General features: G+C 45.2%; 1 protein-coding gene across 2 annotated transcripts in view; it reads right to left on the reverse strand.

The window, feature by feature from the left end:
* Window positions 1–22022, reverse strand: part of ARHGAP20 (Rho GTPase activating protein 20) — a 301512-nt gene that overhangs the window by 36941 nt on the left and 242549 nt on the right. For both annotated transcript variants that reach the window (XM_085621537.1, XM_085621538.1), the window contains 3 exons: window positions 20457–20523; window positions 12899–13087; window positions 6103–6281 (listed from right to left, as the gene is read on the reverse strand). In XM_085621537.1, the coding sequence (XP_085477663.1) occupies window positions 6103–6281; window positions 12899–13087; window positions 20457–20523 (435 nt within the window). The remainder of the gene's footprint in view (window positions 1–6102; window positions 6282–12898; window positions 13088–20456; window positions 20524–22022) is intronic.

The following is a 22022-nucleotide window of genomic DNA, read 5'->3' on the forward strand; positions in this document are numbered from 1 at the left end:
GAGCAGAGACAGACAGAAGGTGAGAGAGAGAGACAGAGACAGAAGGTGAGAGAGAGAGACAGACAGAAGGTGAGAGAGAGAGAGAGACAGAAGGTGAGAGAGAGAGAGAGAGACAGAAGGTGAGAGAGAGAGACAGAGACAGAAGGTGAGAGAGAGAGACAGAGACAGAAGGTGAGAGAGAGAGACAGAGACAGAAGGTGAGAGAGAGAGAGACACTAGAGACAGAAGGTGAGAGAGAGAGACAGAGACAGAAGGTGGAGAGAGAGAGCAGAGACAGAAGGTGAGAGAGAGAGAGAGAGACAGAAGGTGAGAGAGAGAGAGAGAGACAGAAGGTGAGAGAGAGAGAGAGAGACAGAAGGTGAGAGAGAGAGAGAGAGACAGAAGGTGAGAGAGAGAGAGAGACAGAAGGTGAGAGAGAGAGAGAGAGAGAGAGAGAGAGAGAGACAGAAGGTGAGAGAGAGAGAGACAGAAGGTGAGAGAGAGAGAGAAGAGACAGAAGGTGAGAGAGAGAGAGAGACAGAAGGTGAGAGAGAGAGAGAGACAGAAGGTGAGAGAGAGAGAGAGAGACAGAAGGTGAGAGAGAGAGAGAGAGACAGAAGGTGAGAGAGAGAGACAGAGAGAGAGAGAGAGAGAGAGAGAGAGAGAGAGAGACAGAGACAGAAGGTGAAGAGAGAGAGAGAGAGAGAGACAGAAGGTGAGGAGAGAGAGAGAGAGAGAAGTGAGAGAGAGAGAGAGAGAGACAGAAGGTGAGAGAGAGAGAGAGAGAGAGAGAGAGAGAGAGAGAGAGACAGAAGGTGAGAGAGAGAGAGAGAGACAGAAGGTGAGAGAGAGAGAGAGACAGAAGGGAGAGAGAGAGAGAGAGAGAGACAGAAGGTGAGAGAGAGAGAGAGACAGAAGGTGAGAGAGAGAGAGAGAGAGACAGAAGGTGAGAGAGAGAGAGAGAGACAGAAGGTGAGAGAGAGAGAGAGAGACAGAAGGTGAGAGAGAGAGAGAGAGACAGAAGGTGAGAGAGAGAGAGAGAGACAGAAGGTGAGAGAGAGAGAGAGAGACAGAAGGTGAGAGAGAGAGAGAGAAGGTGAGAGAGAGAGAGAGACAGAAGGTGAGAGAGAGAGAGAGAGACAGAAGGTGAGAGAGAGAGAGAGAGACAGAAGGTGAGAGAGAGAGAGAGAGAGACAGAAGGTGAGAGAGAGAGAGAGAGAGAGAGAGAGAGAGAGAGAGACAGAAGGTGAGAGAGAGAGAGAGAGAGAGAGAGAGAGAGAGAGAGACAGAAGGTGAGAGAGAGAGACAGAAGGTGAGAGAGAGAGAGAGAGAGACAGAAGGTGAGAGAGAGAGAGAGAGAGAGAGAGAGAGAGACAGAAGGTGAGAGAGAGAGAGGAGAGAGAGACAGAAGGTGAGAGAGAGAGAGAGACAGAAGGTGAGAGAGAGAGAGAGAGAGAGAGACAGAAGGTGAGAGAGAGAGAGAGAGAGAGACAGAAGGTGGAGAGAGAGAGAGAGACAGAAGGTGAGAGAGAGAGAGAGACAGAAGGTGAGAGAGAGAGAGAGAGACAGAAGGTGAGAGAGAGAGAGAGAGACAGAAGGTGAGAGAGAGAGAGAGAGACAGAAGGTGAGAGAGAGAGAGAGAAGGTGAGAGAGAGAGAGAGAGACAGAAGGTGAGAGAGAGAGAGAGAGACAGAAGGTGAGAGAGAGAGAGAGAGAGAGAGAGAGAGAGAGACAGAAGGTGAGAGAGAGAGAGAGAGACAGAAGGTGAGAGAGAGAGAGAGAGACAGAAGGTGAGAGAGAGAGAGAGAGACAGAAGGTGAGAGAGAGAGAGAGACAGAAGGTGAGAGAGAGAGACACAGAGAGACACAGAGAGACACAGAGAGACACAGAGAGACACAGAGACAGAGACAGAGACAGAGACAGAGACAGAGACAGAGACAGAGACAGAGACAGAGACAGAGACAGAGACAGACACAGAGACAGACACAGAGACAGACACAGAGACAGAGACAGAGACAGAGACAGAGACAGAGACAGAGACAGAGAGGTATCTGAAGATTCCAAAGAGAAATGAAGTCTAGAGTGAATAGAGGTGAAGTAGAGAGACAGAGGTGATGTTGATACTGAGGAAAGGAGGGTGAGCTACAGAGAGGTGAGGTTGATACAGAGGTAAAGAGAATGAGGTAGAGAGATTTTATCCATTGACGAGATAAAGGTAGAGGCAGGTGAGGCAGAGAGATGTGTATTGAATGGTGAGAAGTAGAGTGAGTTGAAATAGAGAAGGGGGTGCAGAGAGAGGGATGGGATAAAGAGGGGAGGATTTAAAGAAAAGAGGCAGCAGTAGAAAAAGCTTTGTGAGAAAGAGGTTAGGTAGTACTTAGAGAGGTGAGGTAGAGGGAATACATGTAGGAATATAGAAGTAGTAGAGACCTGAAGTAGCAACCAAAAGGTAAAATAAATTGAAAGAGTATGTAGAGAGAAAGAAAGAGACAGGGGAAAAAAAGGAGGACATAGGTAGACTAATATGAGGTGGGGAGAGAAAGAATATAGAGAGGTGAGGTAAAGAAGAATGAAGTTGAGAGGGAGATAAAATAGCTAGAGGAGTGATATAGGGAGGAAACATAGTAGTGAGGAGCAGAGAGGCCGAGGCACAAAAACAAAAACAAAACAAAAAAAACGACAAGCATTTTGCTAGGCCTAAGCCTCTTTTTTAATACATACGAGTCATCCCTAAGATAGACCCTAAACAGCCCTTTGGGCAGGGTACTGTGCATTTAAAAGGTTGGACAAAAACTTTTAAGTTTTATATGCCCTGGTAATGAAAAACACCCAGATTATTTTTTTATACTGTGATGCCTACCTCTCCCATATGATAGAATTTGGTTACTTTATTACATTTAATAAGTGATAACTTTTTATTGGGAACAGGTAGAAATATCATGTTTGGGCTGAAATGAACTGTAATGTAAAATCCTCTTTAATGGTAAAAATAGAATTTAGATTACAGTTTTGAAAATGCCACTTTTAGAATCTGTTCTAAACCTTCTGAGGCCCTTCTAGGAGTTTCCAGCTTCTGCCTTGCTGCTTGAAGGTGAGGGGGCCATCTTCTTGATCCAAGGACTACCTGAGTGACTCCAAGGGTCAGTTGGCTGACATCCTGTGTTCTGAGCTACAGGGACACAACAAGTTCCAGAGGCCCAGCTGACCTGCTACAACTGGCATTGGCTGGACTTGCAAATGGATCTGTCTGAGCCCTTCTGACATGAGTTACTGATCCCCAAGAGGTGTGTGCCCAGATCCTAGACCCTTGGCTGGCATCAGTTGAGCTCCTCCTGTGAACTCCTGAAGTTTTGAACGCTGCATGACAGATTTCAAAAAGGTAACTTTTTCAGCGGGACTAACTTGGTCCCTGTATCAGACCCACAGTCCATTGTGGTGGGCCTGTACTTGTGACTTTGTCCCAGTCTAGTGCAACCAGTTAGCACTTTCTGATTCTTGGTGCTGTTTTTACCTAAACCTATAAAACTGTATATCTCCGGTTCTACTGATTGGATTTTTGACATTTTGTGCTCTTTGTACATTGGTTTGTTAGTTTTCTTGTGTTCCGTTTTCACTTTGTTACTGTTTGTGTGGTGCATAAATACTTAACACAGTGCCTCTAAGTTAAGCCTGACTGCTTTTGTGCCAAGCTACCAGAAAGTTAAGCACAGGTTAATTTGGTGGTTCACCATGACAAGGATTATGGTATTTTCTTGAGAAGGGTTTTCGCCCCCTCAATCAAAAACCCAATTTCTTTCAAGTACCATCCCCAGAGTGACAGTAATGTTGTTTGTAGTTATGAGCCATTGTGTCCAAAGTGCCAAGGCAAGAAAGCAAAACCTTTTTCAGACCTAGAATCATTAGCGGTAGGAAGTTGAGAAGGTGATAGGTGCTAATGTTGGCAATGACAACAATGACAAACTGATTAAATTGAAAAAAGAGGAACAGGCAGCATCGGACGCAATGGTGAAGAAACTGGACAACAAGATAAACCATTATTACTGTAATGGAGGTGTGCTTTAATACATTGAGCACAAGCTGCCTCGAGAGGACATGCATGGCGATGGCAGTTCAATACAAGGATGAAAAAGTTTGAAGGGAATGTGGATGTGATAGAAGAGAGGATGCGGGGTCTGTCATCATTACCTCATGGCATTTCTGGGGTAAATACAGATGCTGGAAAATAAGCTTGAAATGGTGGAGAATCTGCAGAGTATGACTAAAATCAGGATTAAGGGGTTCACTGCATTGCAGACAATTAAGATAAAACAGAATTAATGTGGCCATTTTTTGTACAATGTCTGACATCACCAGCATAGTCTGTATGGTCTCTGGTGAAGAGGCCCTGCAGGCTGCCCTCTCATATTAGCCAACTCTACAGGACTTACTGTCATTGTTGTGTTGAAAGATCTATTCTGATGATGGCCACATCCATGAAACAAACTACAAGTAAATAAGAGGTGATTTGACTGTCCTGGACTTTGGGGCGGAAGCTCAGGCCAGGAGAGTTTAGATGCTGGTGTTTTACACAGAAGCACTAACTTTGGGCATACAGGCATTTTCGGGAAACCCTTGCAGTCTGCTAAAAATGGTGCATTCAAAGAAAACACATGTTTTTCACAAGTGAAACTCTTTTGGGTAATTCAGGAGTGCCCACCAGAAGGACTGAGTTTTACATCTTGGGGTTTTTTGAGGAGGGACACGGTGGGTGGAAGAGTTGGTAACGTGACCTTGGTAAGTGCTCTATGTTCTGGTTGATAAAGCTAGTCATCCTTCTCCTTCCCTCAGCTACACCTTTCATTCCCTTTCTCCATCAAAGGTTTTCCGGAGGTGGATTTCTAATACAGAGATTGGTGGGCGTGTTGAATTTAACCCAAACATCAGGGGGTAGTCCCTTTAATATTTTAGCACCAGTCCTGAAAACATGGCAAGCTCTTTATTCGAAGTTCTGAAGTGACTTACTGGCTCAGTTTTATATGGCTTCTGTTATGAATAAAAATATGTTCAAACAAGCAAGGGCAAAGCCAATTTGTCTGGTTTCCACTCTGAAGAGCTCTGTGGTGAGTTACCTGGGCTGAACCCTAGGTGAGGGTTGAATGAGTGCAGCAAATGAGCCCGAGAGCTTCCAGTGTGAAGACCTTGCCAGGACTGGAGAGGCTGTTTCTGCTGCCGACAGATCTACACTGGTTGTATGTGCAGTAAGGGACCTTCTGTCCCATCACCAAAGCCAGAACATAAAGGTAATGCCATAGTGTAAACATCTGGAAAATGTAGTGGCCCTGTATTGATCACATTAGTGCTCACAAAAGACAACTAAAGCCATCAGAAGCCAGACGCTAAACCAAAGCTATGAGACGTCAATTCAGTGTGCCATTGCCACGCTTGAATGTTGTACTTCAAACTAGTCACAGCAGCATGGAAGGTCAATGAATCTAATGAAATCTTTATTAACCCAAGATTGACATGTTTGCCTCTTTGTCATGTTTAAACCATAGTCTGAGTTCCATATCTTCAAAGAGAAACAACCTATAAAGTTTCACGTGAGGGAGGTCTGTTGTGGACTGAGACCAAGCAATCCGTCTGGCACCACAGAGGAATACATCAGTAGAACTCGCAAAAACATACCCAAAATTCACTGGAATGTTTCTAAAGTAAACATTAGGGTTAAAAGGATAAAAACAAGAAAACGTGAAATGTAAAAAATAGTTATGGTAAATGAACAACATATGATAGGTTTCAGAGTTGAAAAGGAAAGTCTCAGGACTACTTAAAACATGTATGTATATTTACAGTGTTTAAAGATCTGTCGTCCACACTGGGCACTCAAAATGTGTACATTTAAACCATGAGAAGAAATGTATAATATACTGCTAAACAAGGAAAATGCTTAGTCTGGGCAAAAAAACTGTTTGGTTATTTTCTTGATCAAAGTAAAAGCTTAGTTTATCTGTTTACAAGAAGCGGATTCAAGATTTACACTTGAAATAACCGAGCTGCTCGTTATAAAAGTCTTGCCACAACACATCCTTGAGAGAAATGTGTGGCACAATGCCATAGAAGTGAAAACATGCGGCAGAGACTCACCAGGACCGGCTTCGGCAGGCTGTCGTCCTCGCAGATGGCAGAGAGCGGGAGGCCGAAGAGTCTCCCGGGGGGCACAGAGGTGGGGCACGCAGGCACGTTGTCCAGCTGAGGGCCCGGCCCTCGCCAAAAGGCCCAGTTTATAATGGATCTTCTCCTTTTAAATGGCTTCTGGCTGAAGTCTGGGGGAAAAGGTGAGACATTTATTGGAAGAGAGGTATCCTCGCCACAGCTGCAGTGCTCACTCTGCGGCCGTTGCCACAGCAACCACACTCATAAATGACAGGGGTTCCTCTCCAGCTGGCTTAGGGCAAGACACGACCCTGTGGATGTTGTTTTTATGTGCGTGCATCCTTCAAAGGACACAGAAATAAAATATATTCATATTTGAGACCAAGTTTTTGCTGAGGGAACTGATTGGAACAACACAAAAAGAAGAGAAGCCACAGTGTTGATGTTTTACTGTGAACAGCCATTACACTTGTAATACTGATTGACATTTAAAAAAAAATAATTTTGGGTTGCAATACCAGAACGCATTTCCCTGTTCCTATCCACAGGCAATATGGCCCAGCTGCTACCCCTGGCATGCCCCGACATGCTCTTTAACCCCTTGCTTCCTAGTCTCAGAGGTCATCTAGGCAGCAGCCAGACAATAAGTGAACAGGCTCTACAAAGCCTATTTACTTTCTGGACGGCCTACTACCGGTCTTCCCTTTCAATTCAATCACAATGTTGGGAGATTCAGGGTGGGAAATCAAAAGAAATACCTGGGTGAAAAAGTTTGCAGAAGGACACTTCCAGGTAATCAATGTTGGTGGCCTAGAAGCCAATGGGTCTAGACCACTTCTTTTCTCTCCCACTAAGCTTATTGCTTATAGATCGTAATACACCACACATACAACAACTATTGGCATAGCCAACAAGTCACCCCTTTGAAAGGCATTAGCTGACCCTTTGGTCTTGCCAATGCCTGTTGCTGATGCTGGTTAGCATCGGCTCTAAGGGAAAAAATACCCGTTGCCGATGCTGAAGAGCGCAGTACTGGCACAAGAAAATGCACCAAAGCGGTCTTCAGTGGGTTGACACGCATGCATGTATAGCTCATGCTCCAGGGTAATGATGCAAGTCTACGCATGCATCACCCACCCCCACATGAGCGCAAACGTCATGGCGTGGCGGATATTTTATCTTTTAATTTACTATTCTAACATGGTGGTAAATTAAAAAAACTATATAAAAAGTGTGTGAAAGAGCATTTAGTGAAAGGAGCAGATCTGATTCTTATTGAAGCTGCTGGAACCTCCTGAAAACAAGAAAGAACAAGCATTAGCATAGCCAATAGGTCTCGCCTTTGGGACCTTATAAGTGTTTAGCCACGCAACAGTTGCATAACTAAATACTTATAAGGTCCCATAAGCGAGACCGATTGGCTATGCCAAGCAGCCGTGCGGCCGCGAAAGTGAAAGTGATCGCGATCAAACATCAAAGCGGCCGTGAAAGTAATTGCGGTAAAGCGCAGCGCGCGCGCCCGCGCACATGCACTGTAGCTCTAGGCTGGCCTGGCAGCACTTTTTGGAGCCCTCTCAATAAGTCTCGCCAGACCAGCGCATGCGCTGGGTCAGGCGAGACCTTATTAAACAGGATGGGGATGGACACGGAGCTAGTCAGTGGTGCCAACGAGTGGTGGAGAAACGGGAGCAAAGGAGGAGCCCGTGGGATAGGATAAAAAAAAGTTGGGCTGTACAGGGAGGTGTGGTGGAATCAAGGGACAACCTGGGGGCTGGGAGAACATGAAGAGAGCATAAAAACAAGGGCACTCTAATGGTGTGATGAAAGAAAAACAAAAAATTAGCCCCCTGACCATAATTAACGGAAAGTTAAAAGTCATCCAATCAGAAGAATGGTAAAGTTGTGCTGCAGGGGAGGGATAACCACAAGAAGGGGAACGAAAGCCACTGAATGAGAGGCAAGCAAATGAGGTTAACAAGAAAGCTGACCAATGATAAACCTGGGGAAAATGTTAGTATAGTTCACAATAAGCCGAACAAGTAACGCAGTCTAAAGGCAAGACCTAAAAACAAGGCGGGAGACAGAAAAATATTTACGGGCAAGGAAAGCAGCACATCAGAGGCAACAATTGGACTTGGATGAACAAAAAGAGAGGCCCATCACTCTACATTTGACAAAGACTATATTGCACAATTTCTGAGGGTCGTGTCTTCCAGAATCATTTGCAAAGATGATAATAGCGTAAGACTGATTTAGGACCAAGGTAATGACTTCCAGCTGCTATGTTATTGGATATAATGAAATGGAAGAGCTCTCCCAAGATAACCAAGTCTGCATGGGGTTCAGTCCCTCCAGCAGTGGTGAAAAGGCTGCTGCAGGTGGAGTGCGGACACACTTTGGAACATCAGTAGACTCTCTTGGCAGCAAAGAGACCCTAATCTTAAAATATCAAGGATTGTTAGCACTTGTGTATCACACAAACATCAATCAGGAATGAACAGTCCTCTTGGGAGTGGGCGGGAAGGCGTTTCACAAAATGTTCACAGAAAATAAAACACTGATGTGAAATTCCCAATGTCTGATGCCAAGAACATCCTCCTTCCCTAAACTCTGAGTAAGATGTAAACCTTGAGGATGACTAAATTTGAAATGGATATTTTTGGGTTTTAGGCAGGCCAGTCTCAGCCCCATACTGTGCTTACTTTCCAAAGCGACCATCTGTTCAGTGATGATAGTTGATGAGGTTGACGGCTACACAATTGTTAGCGTGGCACATAAATATACTGTGTCATACAACACAACACACTGCCATGATCTATGCATTCTTACTTTCAATATGTTTAAGATGCATTCATGCATGCTTCTCATTGGCGGCTGCCGCACCATACCCCTCAGTCACCCCTGGCTCAGGCATGCTTGTGCTAGCACGGGAACAGCTGAGGATCCACTCACCACCTTACACTCACGGCTTACAATCTGAATGGAAGAGGGGGCAGCTATACCATTCTGTTTGCATCCTCCGACGCTGGTATATCTGCCAGGAAACCATAGTCTAAGGAGGGTACAGTTCAACATCAAGTGCATGGCAAGTCTGCAATATCACAAGTCCTATCTGTACTGTCCCATCTGACTCAATGGCATAAAAAGGACATTTTCAGGATGAGTAGGGCTAGCAGTCTTAAAGAGGCATCAATATAAGTGTGAAAAGAAGAGCGAAAGGACAGGGGGGCGCGGGGAATGAAAAACATTACACTTGGCCATCCGCACAGGATACCCTCCCGCTTCAAGACTGCGGTCATTTTTGGGGCTATGTGATTATGAAGAAAGAATAAAACCACTATGGGGAAAAGTATGATGTAAATTGAGAATGAAGAACATAGTTTTAAGTCGCTATGACAAAAACAAAATTACTTTTAAAAGAAAGAATGCTTCTGATATTAGTAAAACCACGCAATGTGTTTGAATGAGAAATGGCTGAAAGGGATGCCGATTAGGGATAACTTTGGCGTAACAGCCAAAACTAAAATTAGATGTAGGACTACATTTACTGTAGGGATAGAACTGGGATATGTTTAGAGTGGAGTTGTTGAAAATACTATCGCTATTAAGTAGTTAGTCAAGGTTGTCCTTAAAAGGTTAATCTGAACTTTCTTCGTCATGACATCTTCAATGTAGGTTTTTCATGAGGATTGTTTGTTCCAGGGATCCTAGGTGTTCATCTCGGAATCCGGGTGCAAAGATAAGGTGTCAGTATGTAAAGTTCAATTACTTTTCAGTTACAATGGTTTTAAATGAACCTTAAGAATAAGCCAACACTCTAAATGCAGCATCTCTTCTAATTCTACCTTAGAAAGCAAAGACCGAGGTCTCGCAGAAGCATTCAACAAACACATGTCCTTCTGTCATAGCTAAAGAGGCAACATGGACTCTGCGTCTTTTCATCTGAACGTTACAATCGCAATCATTTTCGTTTTATACAGTCCATGAAATTCAAAATATTTTTGTTTTGGCCGCCCCACAAACTTCCCTTCAGTAAAGCAGGTTATCAACAGCACATGACATGCAAAATTAACATCTGCACTAAGCAGCCTATGATGGGAATACATTGTCCCCGCCTTATGACCATCAACGTACAAAAGGAGACGGACTGCGAGAGAAGGGTTGGTACAGCATCGAGGAGCCCAGGCAGAATCACTTCTGTGTCCACCTCAGTCTTTGCAACCATCAGTTTTGAAAAGTCAGGCTCAAGGCTCTTCCAAAATATCACCGGGAGGCAAGAGGGAGATGTGAAAGCGCGTACCATTGACAAAGGGGACAATAGGATTGACTTAACAGTACAATTAGACCTTGTTCAGACCACCGAGGCTCCTCACGTCCCAAACATAGGGAACACCGTAGCCAAGGCCTAGATTTGTCACTGAAGTAGTGGGCTACTCTTGAAGCGCAACACGGGTCTGTCCACCCGAAACTGGGCAAGTGACCAATCATTGTTCACAAAGGGCGTGCGTCTCCGTGTACCTTTTAACTTAAACAGAGTGGCTGCACTTCACCATTCAAACCTCTTATAATGTTTCGTGAAAACTATTTAGAAAAGTTCGCAGGATGGACAACACCATCAGTAAACACTATACACTTTACAGAAGAAAAACCCACATAATGAATTAACCAATTGAAAAGAAAAGGTTTCTCTTTGTGGAGAGACAGGTTAGCAATAACCTTTGCAGCCCAAGTCCTTATAACGGGATTGGTCAGCCAATGCGCCAATGGGTGAAAGGTTGGAACAAAGTCTAGCTGACCCATCCTTTCCTGGACGGCCAGGATGCAGCAATGCCCATGTATGCCTTACGATCCACAGTCTGGTACAGGGGTGCCCAACGTAGGTCTCGGGTGGCCAGACTCATTCCAGATTTCTCGGTGTCCACCCAAGGTTCAATTGGGTTCAATGAAGCTAAATGTAACTCAGTTACATTACCAATGGTTATCCTGAAACTGTGGCACAGAGCCAGCCCGCCTGGATCTAAGTTGGACACCCACATGGTTCTGTTGTAGCCTGTACAATATGCAAGATGGTGGCAACCTGGAGCACATACACATTGATGCCCGGTTACTGGACAATGCACCGAGTGTACCTGAAAATCGATTTCTAGGGACACAACGGTTATGCAGTACTTGCTCATTAGCTTAATGGTGTGAAAATAGTAAAGTAAAGAATCATTCAGGTTTGATGGAAGGCATGATCCCAAATGTTTGGATAGAATTTTTTATGAAAATCCGTTTCCACTATTTTGCAGAATGGAATTCCAACGCAGTACTCTGTGCAAGAAACTTGCAAACTATTCTAAGTCAACATTTGTTTTCAAATTACTGTGGCACGTCTTGACCTTAAACTTGGAAAAGTGCTGCCCCAAACCTCACCCTGAAAGACAGCGACCTACATTCCACAGACGTTGGGATAAACATGCTGACGGTTATACTTTGTTAAAAAGCAAACGCATACTTGATTGGGTCAGGTGGCCCATGGCCCACAGGCAGAGATGCTTGCCCACCCATGTCTGCAGAGCACCCCCTTTCCACTGCTGGGATTTACTTTCACAATCTGTCTTCTGCTGTATTAGTCAAAAGGAATCACAAAAGACTAGAAATCCCAGAATGCACAGAGTTGTTCAAGAAAGCCGTGGAACTATAAGACACCGGGCAAACAGTGAGCGAGCTGTCCACTCCAGAACACTGTGCAAAGGAAAACGAAAACTAAGAACTTTACTGCAGTCTAGGGTGCAAGACAGTCTTGTCTTCAGTTGGCCATAGGGAAGTGAGGAGAATACATAGATGGGATTGGATGGATGGCCTTGGAGTGTGGCATGGTGGGCAAGGGTCCAGTTACCTGACCCACCCACCGCCTTCATCTCCCTAGCTATAGCTCAATGGTAAGTCTTGTGCCTACGGTTCTAAAGGGTCTCACAGGACAAGGGTTCGAGTCCCGCAAACGCTGTCAAGGTGTCATAAGGTGGCGAAATTTCAAACGCTGGAGTATCCTTTCAGTGCAGTACAGTGCTTTCCAACTTCTTACAGATTTTTCGTAATGCTTCGTTCTTTAACAGATCTGCACAGTTTCACTCCCCCTTCGCAGCGTGGCGGACGCCCTCGAGGCCTGGCTGAGCAGCGTGTAGCCAGGCATTCAGGTTCACAGGGCAGCCCCTCGGAGCCTGCGCGGTTTATATTTAGCTGCGCTTTGCCGAGTCAGCGTTCTTGTCCCACTAGGACTCTGCATAGCATTACCCTAATGAGCCGCGCCACATCACACGTTTCCTTTCGACGGACATGTTAATCGATTCTCATGTTCTTCTGTCAATCAAACAGGTCCTGTCGAGTCCGTATCGCCGCGCGCGGGTTTTCAGTCAGGCACGAGGCGAGCCTGCGTCACACATTGTGAAGTGAACGTGCGCTGCTCGGGGACAACCAGTGCGTAACGAAACTTGAGAGGGCCTACAACCCTCAAGGTACATGGAGGGGCCCCCCTCCGGACTCAAACAGGAGCTCTGAGGCCAGGGTAGGGGACCATCCAGAAGGGCTCCCTGGAGCTCGGACACCCCCCCCCCTCCCCCCTCCCAACGCATAGTCCTAGGGGGGGGGGGGGGGGGCGGGGGGGGGGGGCTGTTGGGAGGGGGGTATTTTGCTGTTTGTGCTCACTTGCAAAATGAGGCTTCATACAAACTACCCAAAGTGTCCACCAACCGAACATAAGAGCGAGCACCTTGCGTGGGTTTGGGCAGGAGGAAGGGGCACTTACCACTCATCTGCTGGCACGCAGCTACCCGGCTGGGCTTGAGGATGAACTGGCAGCGCAGTTCCCCGGGCAGCTGCACCGCTGGGTCCATCGCTCGAAGGTCCAGCGGGAAGGTGCAGTCCTTTGTGCCATGCGCCTGCAGGATTGCATCACGAATGTGGCTCATTTTAATTTCATAGGGATTTTCATGTCCTGCCCAAAAAGATACAAAAGCAGAGTTTAACAGACTGCACCACAGACTCAAATCAACAAAAAAACGGCCATGGTATACATCTGTTCCTTAGTATGAAGCCCAACCAACTCCCATGAGAACAAATAATGAACCTGGAACTTCTGGTGACCTTAAACTGTCTTATGACACGGACATGGAAGCATGAAATAGCAAGTGTACATGAAACCTACTGTTAAATCAATTTATTGCAGTTCGGCTAAGTTTGGCACCAAATTAAATGTAGAAGACCTAATGTCCCAACCTAACGTACTCACACCACGAACCACAGTTCATAACCTCCAGGATTGGATTGGGATTAAAAATCAGCCCGGGCAAGCTAAAAAAAACAAAAAACAGTGGCCCACATTTGCATATTGCGCTTCCTCAAAACACTGCTTCGGCGACATTTTATTTAAAAAAAGGGGGGGGGGGGGAGAATGTACGGATTAGTATACACTGGTGAAACACACCTGAAAACAAGTGAGGCCACTTCTGCTCAGGCCCCTGCCCCGCTCAGTATGCATAAATTAATGGGCCGGCCCAGCCAGAGGAAGAGAGCGACACCTCTGCCTGTGGGAGGTAATGAGCGCACATCTGCCTCCAGGAAGGCCACTCAGACACCCACTGGGCCGCTGGCTGCATCCGAACAACAGAGACACCGCCCAAATCGGCTGCTCAAAAAAGCAGCCCACAGCTGGAACTCGGGCATTGCCAGAGTGTCCGCGTTACCAATCCGACGCTGCTTACCTCTACCACCCCAGAGTTGAAATAAATGGTAAATGTTCTCTTCCCACTATCATTCTGAAAGACACCAGATACTTCACTGGGATGGTTTGGAAGACCCAGAAAACTGATATTTTCTACAAGTCTTTAATTGTCAAAGGGGACAGGAGATATGAAAATCCCTGATCCACTATACATACTGGGAAGGTCTTGCCTACAATATGTTCCTATAGGAGCTTTGCTAAGGTTTTAAACAATACAAGGCTATTTAAAATCTCCTTCTCAATCCAAGTATTTATTTCCCTGTTTTTCCTTTTTCAGTTCAAAATCTTAGCAAGACTAACTTGGATAAATGTAACTTAAGAGTAGTTTTAAGAACTGCGTAATATTCAATCAAAGTCCATGACATACTTTGTAGACAATGAAAACTGCATTTAAAAGTTACATCCATGAGGCACCAGAGTGCAGTAGACGTGTTTTGGAACAGCCTGAGAGGTGAGGGTTTGGTGAGTGAGAAGAGAGGAGAGGAGGCTGCAACAAAATGAAGGTATTCAACAGTTTATCACCTATAGACCGGTGATGATGCTCCTTCCCCATTATGGCCCCTGACATGGCTGCCCTCCCACCTATCCTCGTGTCTTACAAGTAGAGCCTTGTTTTCAGTCATTGCGGTTACTCTTGGATGCCCATTGGTTTGTGAGCTCTGCAGGTGTTCAGAGAGTTGAACTTATTCTAAATCCATCTGTTGCAGCACTGTCTAGGTACTGTGAGATCGCACACAGGGGTTAGGTGTTGATGTTTGTAATGCATTTGTTTTTAGTGAGGATTCGAGCTCCTGTAACAGAAGTGCTGCACATAGTAATAAGCTCGAATATAAAACATTAAACACATTGAGTTGTACTCAAAATATATGTCCATTCATAAATCTGATTATCTGTGCATTGAGTAAGTTCTATGGAAACAGGCATAAGAGTAAGGAGTTTTATACTATTATATTCTGATATAGACCACTCAGCCCCCCCCCCCCGGGAATACTTCACAGTTAGCGCAAGGAGCAGTGGTTTCTCACGATCACAATTTTAAGCACCCATGGGTGACATGAAGCCAGAAAAAGCTTATAATTTCGCAAGTAATTAGTAGTTTAGAATCAAAAATACACACTTTATCACAGTCTTCCATTTGAAAGTCACATAACTTGAACTTGCTGAACTGCTAAGGGAATTTGAAATCTGCTACTTTTCCACGGAGAAAGTTGCCTAAAGTTACTTTGAGACCTGTGAGAATTTCTAATTCTAAAACAAGGCAACTATTTTCATAATAGGCACAGTCCCTGCATTCATTTTTATTGTGCCATTTCCTCTTTCTGATAAGAGGAACAAAAAGCCCTCTTCTTTGTTCAAATTTTCTGGAAACAAAGTTTGTAGCTGGTTGTGGTATAATGTTTCATTTGCTGTCCTTCCGGGTTTAAAAAGAACGTACAATGCCCATGAGTTTGTAAACGCGCAAGTATTTTATTGCAGATTAAATTCTGCCTCCTTTATTCTGGGTTTCAGAAGGACACATCCTTTGTCTCCAGTGTCGATACCTTTAAAGAACTCGAGAGATCATACTCCATTCAAGAAGCGTCTAACGTTGGAACTTTCTCCTAAAAGATTATTAGAAACAGGCGCCGCTGATCCATTTTCACCCGGCTATTGTTTGAATCTGTTCATTCAATGCACAAATAAGTTACCAACAATTACCCGGTAGCCCTACAGGCTGATTTAGGTTCCATACCTCCAGTGATCATGTCTTTTTGGGAGGTGGTTACATTGAATAAAACAGCTTATACTATTGTAAAATATATCCAAAAGTTATCAAAGAATCCTTTCATCTCTGGTAGAATTCTAAACCTTTGGGTCATAACATAAAAGGCTATATCACAGTTCTAGGATAATTTAAACATTTGAATCTACAAACTCTGGATAACCCCACTTACACAGTGCTCAATGCTCCTCCTGAAATGTTTAGCAAGACTTGTTGGGGATTCTCAGACTAAGCTTCTTTAAGACCTGACAAGCCATCTTAAACTCCAGCCTGGTCTACAATGGAAGCTTGCGGATACCAAGGTATGGGTGTAATAAGCCCCAGCAATCAGCCTGGCTGTGTCATGTAGAGCTGACGTCAGTGGAGTAAGAGAGATCCTACTTAGGGCGGCCAGCACTTATTTTTACTAGGGTCCTCCTAGGAAAGGACCATAGCCGGCACCTCTGCTCCACGACCAGCCACCAGAAGAATATGGCGGACCCTACTCAGGAACAACAGCAGCAGGCGAGCTGACTATCAGGGTCTATGTAAAAATGTCAGTTTAGTCCTAGACAAGTCTTACAACACCACGACTTCACGTGGACAGATAACAAAGGTGACATGCCGACATGGTTCCTGAAGAATATTGAATTGTTGTGAAATAAGAGAACCTAATTATGGCACCGGAAGCATCGGATCCCTCCAAAGAGGGATTTTACAATTAGAGTCAGTAAAGGTGGCAATGGTTCACCAACCAGGTCAGTGCGCCACATCCTACAACTACCTCTTCAACATCCAATGCCGGAAACCATGCACTCGCTCAAGATTGACAAATCCTTGCCTTTTTGACTGACTAGAATTGTAAAGACTTAAATTGGAGGGGGCCATTTTGGACCCTGCTGCATTTGGTACCTTAATGAGAACCTGATGTATCACTGATTATTCAATCTTTTTCAGGGACCATAAATGTGTCCCTTGTAGTCATTATCAATATTTTATCGTCCTGGTGGTGACTCGCTAACTGGTTCATCACTAGATGTCGGAACCTTGACTTATTGCGAGTGGACAAAAGTGCAGTCAATAGCATTGAACGGTTACATTTAAAATGCAAAAAGAAAAAAACGTTTCCTTATTATCTTACTACTTCCACACTCGATACATTATCATTTTTATTGTTCACCCCACAAACACTAGCACCTGGGCACTTCATCGTATTTGATTATCTAGCAAGGTGCATGCATACAAATTTGTAATACAGTTTGACTCGTGCTAAATGCCAATTAATTTTAATGACAAATAATGTTGCTGATTCATTCTCCATCTATTTACCCCATTAGATGCTGCATTACCTTGTGGCTCGTGTTACTATGTGGTGGTAGCTGGTTTTCAAGCTCACTTGGTATTGTGTAGCGATAGCTAGTGACAGCAGTTAGATTGTTGCAAGGTGGTTCTGGGGTTGTGCTGTGCTCGAGTTCAGTTGTGTGATGTTTCGGTTAAATATGGCTAAATTGGTCTGTATTTCTAATTGAGGTGTGATCACATTTGGTTGGGTTCATTTTCATCTCGTGTTTTGGGAAGTAATGTTGCATGGTATCCTGAATCTTGCTCAATTCTAGAACAATGTGAACATTTGGGCAAAGTGTATAGTGTTGTATGTAGTCACGTGTGGAGTGGCGCTGCTGGAGCATGGCAATTTATCGGATGACTGGACGTGCAGGTATGATGGTTTAAGGTGATGTGCAACGACCGTGTGAGGCTTGGCGGTCTGAGGTATTGTGATGTACCATGTAATGAGCACAGTCTAGGTGGGAAGTGGTATGCATGTTGTTATGGAGTTGAGGTGGTACGATGTTGTGGCTTTGGTTATGATGTGGCCAAAAGGATTGTGTTGAGGTTTACAGTGGTATGGTAAGTTGCCAGTGGTGTGTGGTGTGGTGGGTGGTGCAGAGTTGCATCATACAGTCTGAAGTTTGGATATGGAGTGAGGTGTTCTTCTGGGTGGTGAAGGATATAAAGTAGATGGACTTTGTTAAAGGAATGCTAGGGTGTTTTGGGGAAGAGATGTAGTGGGCGGGGCATGGTTTTCAGTGGCGTGCTTATGTACCATGCAGTATGTCTGCATTTGTCCAGGAGTGAGAAGTATGGTATGGTATAGTGAGCTAAGCTAAGAGTGGGTATTAAGGGGGATGGGTGTGTGCTTTGAGGTGTTCAGTTAAAGTATCTCGCTGGTGTGCTTCCTAGCTGCAGGATTTTGGCTGTTGACGTGTTGTAGGCCTGCAGTGTGACATATTCTCTGAAATCCTTATGGTGACACTCTTAGGCCTCATTAGATGGGGAAGGTCAGAGGAAAAATGAGAGAAGATGGATAGGAGAAGAAGAAAAGAAAACAGTAAGTGTGAAAGGGTTGGGGAGGAGAGGTTAAAGGATTAGAATTATGGGAGAGCAAAGGAGGAGAGAAGATGGGAGGGACAGAAGAGGAGAGTGTTCAAGAGGAAATTCAATGAAAGTGAAAGGGAAAGTGATGAGTGGTGGAAATGGGCAGTTGAGGGGGAGGAGAGGTTACAGGCGACAGAGCAGAGAGAGGAGGAACTATAGAATAAGTATAATTGAGGGCGAGGGGAACTATAGAATAAGTATAATTGAGGGTGAGGGGGGAATAGTAGAACAAGCATGAAAAGAGTAAGCTGGGAGGTGACAGAAGAGGGAATAAGTGGAGGAAAAGGAAAGGATGGAAGTGAAAGCAAGAGAGGGAAGGCAGTAAATGGTGGAAGGAGACAGGGGAGGAAAAGACTAAGGTAGCAGAGGAGAAAGTGATATGGAGGGGGGTGGTGACAGGAAAGATCAGATGACAAAGTTGGAGAGAAGAGACGAAAGGAAAGATATGAGAGTGAGGCAGAGGAGAGTAGAAGGGAGAAAGGGAGGGAGGAGAAGAAGACAAGGAGCAGGGTGGGGAAAGAGGTGATGTTTGGGAGGTGAAATGGAGAGGACGAAGCTGGGGAAAAGGTCATGCAAATTGATTTTGGATGGCAAAGGAGGAAATAGCGTGGAAAGGCAGAGAAGAGAGGAAGGGAGAGGGGGGTAGGAGAAAAGACACATGCAAGTGACTGAAAGCACTGAAGAGACAGTTTGGAAAAATACATGAAATACTGGAGAAGAATAGGGAGGCAGGGATCGGGATAAGTTGAAAATTGAATAGAATGAGACAACAAATTGTCAGCAATAGGAGAGATGAGGCGGGATGATGTCTGTAGGGTAAAAGGAGCAAAAGGAGATAGTGATGAGGATATTACAAAGAGGAAAGGAAAACAAGAGGGTGGGATTTTGGTTGGGGGTGAAGATAAAATGAAAGAGGAGGTGGGGCAGAAAATCAGTAGGTGAAAATGATGAAGAAAGGTGTGAACGGAAGATGTGGGGACAGAGGAGGAGAGGAGTAGAGTTAAGGGATGAAAGATATGAGGGGTAGGAAAACTTGTAATAGAGACAGTGCAGAGGAGATATGGAGCGCGGACTGAAGGTGGATGGGGAAATAGAAGAGAAGCAGCGATATAATGGAGAGAAGCACAAAGAATCTCCCTGAGTGGAACAGTGAGAAGTTGACAACAGTGGGCAGGCTAGTGAGCAAGAAAGGGTATACAAAAAGATGGGGATTACCTACACAGCAGAAAGTAATCTACATTAAAGTAAAACAAGGAGCATAACAATCTAACACAGTAGACCACAGCATAGCATGTATCAAGAGCAGCATGCATTAGTACACAATATGCCATGCAATACAACAAAGCATAATATTAGAAAACATAGCATATAATACATTGTAGCATAGCACAATAAAGTATGACACACCCGAGCACAAATTGCAGAGATAAGGAGGTGCCATGTGGCTCAAGAGGTGGAACCAAACTGGTAGTTAGGTGGGCAGAGAACAAATGGCCAGCAGCTCTGATATCCTCACCCATGTTGTCACTGGGGGCTGGGTGGACTTGGACGGGTGTGGGGGGGTGGCTGGTGATGGTGGTCCTGTGCAATGCATATGGAGACAGAGGGACTAGCAGGAGAGGCGGGATTCTAGGCCGTGTTAGGGTAGGAACTGGGATAAATTGGGTCACCAATACCAGTCCAGATTTGCTGACATGGCCCTCTGCTGTTGAATACTGACTGATAGAAATGACAATTTGGGGCGTCTGGCACGGTCGACAAATTTGAGCCATTGCGGGCCATACGGCATTCTAAGACTCTGACGGAGAAGGACGAGGAAGAGCAGTGGAAACACAGGCCTCGTGGGGATCAGGTGAAGCATTGGGGCTCACATTAAGGGCTGAAAAGGGAGATAGAGAAGATGGCTGGAAAACTTGACACTTTTCCCAGCATTGCAAGAAGGGTCATATGCTACATGACCTGAGGATCAAGTGACCCAGCCTGCAGGGTGTTCTAGAAGTGGATTTGGCAGGGAGAAGGTGGTACAGAAAGGCAAGTACTGGGACTCTGGAGGGCAAACATGGGTGGAGTGGAACACTGAGGTAGGCAAACCAGGAAATGCAGCTGGGGAGAAGGCTTGAAGCAGTTCCCTAATGCTGTAAAAGAGTGAGTGGGTGCAACTGGGCACATTGCTTAGTGTTCACAAGAACCAGCCAGCAGCAGTTTTTTTTAATGAGGGCGGAGGATAGGGCATAGAAGGGGAAGCGTAGGGGGGGGCTTCAAAAGGGCAGAGGAAGTAGGTAGTGACTTTGTGTGTGAGCAGTTGGGAAGAATGCTTGAATGCCAGTGCTGATAAAGAGGGAGGGAGAGAAGTCCTAGGTCACCTGATTTTGAAACTTTCTAAAAGCAATTATCCTTTACTCTTACCTATTAGAGGATAAGGAGCATCATCTTTGCCCGAGATGACCCACAGCTGGTAGTCCTTTTCAGAGCACTAGAAAGACACAGAAATTGCTCATGATGAAGTTTTGTTCTTTTCATGTAATATAACTGTGTATGCTGGTCATACAAGGATAACACATGCTACCCATGTCAAGTATGGCAGACATCCGCAGGGAAAATGTAGAATCTCACACCTGTCACCTCCTAAGAGACAGCAGACCATACAGAATGCAGCGGCCAGACTCATCCTCAACCTCCTTAAGCGGACCCACATCACCGCCCCATCTCAGGAAGCTCCACTGGCTCCCCATCCAGAAGAGATGTCAATTCAAGTTGTTGGTCCACATCTACCAGGCCTTACACAACCAGGCACCAGCATACATTAACCACCGCCTGAAATTCCACCAACCCACCAGGCACCTGCGCTTCGCCCCCCTATCCCTCGCTCACACCTCCCAAATATGCTGTAGCAACACTGGAGGACGCACCTTCTCCTACCTCACTGCAAAATACTGGAACAACCTCCCCCTCACCCTTCGGACATCAGCCTCGCTGCCTGAATTCCGTAAAGGACTTAAGCCCTGGCTGTTCAACTGATCCTCCCTTGCAGCATGGCTATCAGTGCTCGGATACCCTCATGGGTGACAAGTTCACGCCATGAAATACAGTTTGTGTGATTGATTGAGAATGACCCTAATGCACAGGGAGTAATCTTCCTGTGCAGCACAACAATTTGTTTTTTCTTTAGAAAAAATAAACTTTGGTGTCGGAAGTTTTCTAATAATAAAAGCCACTTTAAACATGGCACCCACTAGGCAAACCTGCAGTACTGCAAGGGAAGCTGGTGGGAAGCTGCCACATTGGTGGCTCCTCTCTCAGCACAAAGATCTTGGCCATGCAGGTGAGGATTTCAGACACTGAAATTTCTTTCTCCTAAACCCTCTGCCCAGAATGCCCTCCATCACCACCACTACAAAGGACACAGTTTCACTGGTTTATAGTTGCACATCGGCCTCTCCAAGTAGACAATGTTCACACTGGCACAACGGGATTCAAGCCACATGGCTGCAGAGCCTTGTTAAATGAAAAATCCCCATGCTGACATCGAGGGTAGTCATTCCTTGAGGTGTAAGCGGAACACCAGTGGGGGACTTGGGGGCATATGTATCAAATACCGTTATTGCGATTCTTAAATAGCGATTTTTAGGGAATCGCTATTTGAGAATTGCAAAACGGTATGTAATAAAAAATTCGCAAATAATTTGCGATTCCTTGGCATTCCTTAATTGCGATTAGCAAATTGCGAATTGCAATTGAGGAATACCTTCCCATTCATTCCTATGGGCTAGGAGGCCCGTAGGAATGAATGGGAAGACATTCTCAATTTGCGATTCGCAATTAGAGAATCGCAAAATGAGAATGCAATTTCAAGGGTGCCAGGGTGTCAAAAGGACACCCTGTTGCACCCCTGAAATATGTATGTGTACACATGTGGCGCACATACATGCACTATGGGCATGTATGTGCGCCACATGGCACTTTGAAAAATGC

The sequence above is a fragment of the Triturus cristatus genome, chromosome 8 (assembly GCF_964204655.1).
Source record: "Triturus cristatus chromosome 8, aTriCri1.1, whole genome shotgun sequence".
Classification (NCBI taxonomy): Eukaryota; Metazoa; Chordata; class Amphibia; order Caudata; family Salamandridae; genus Triturus; species Triturus cristatus.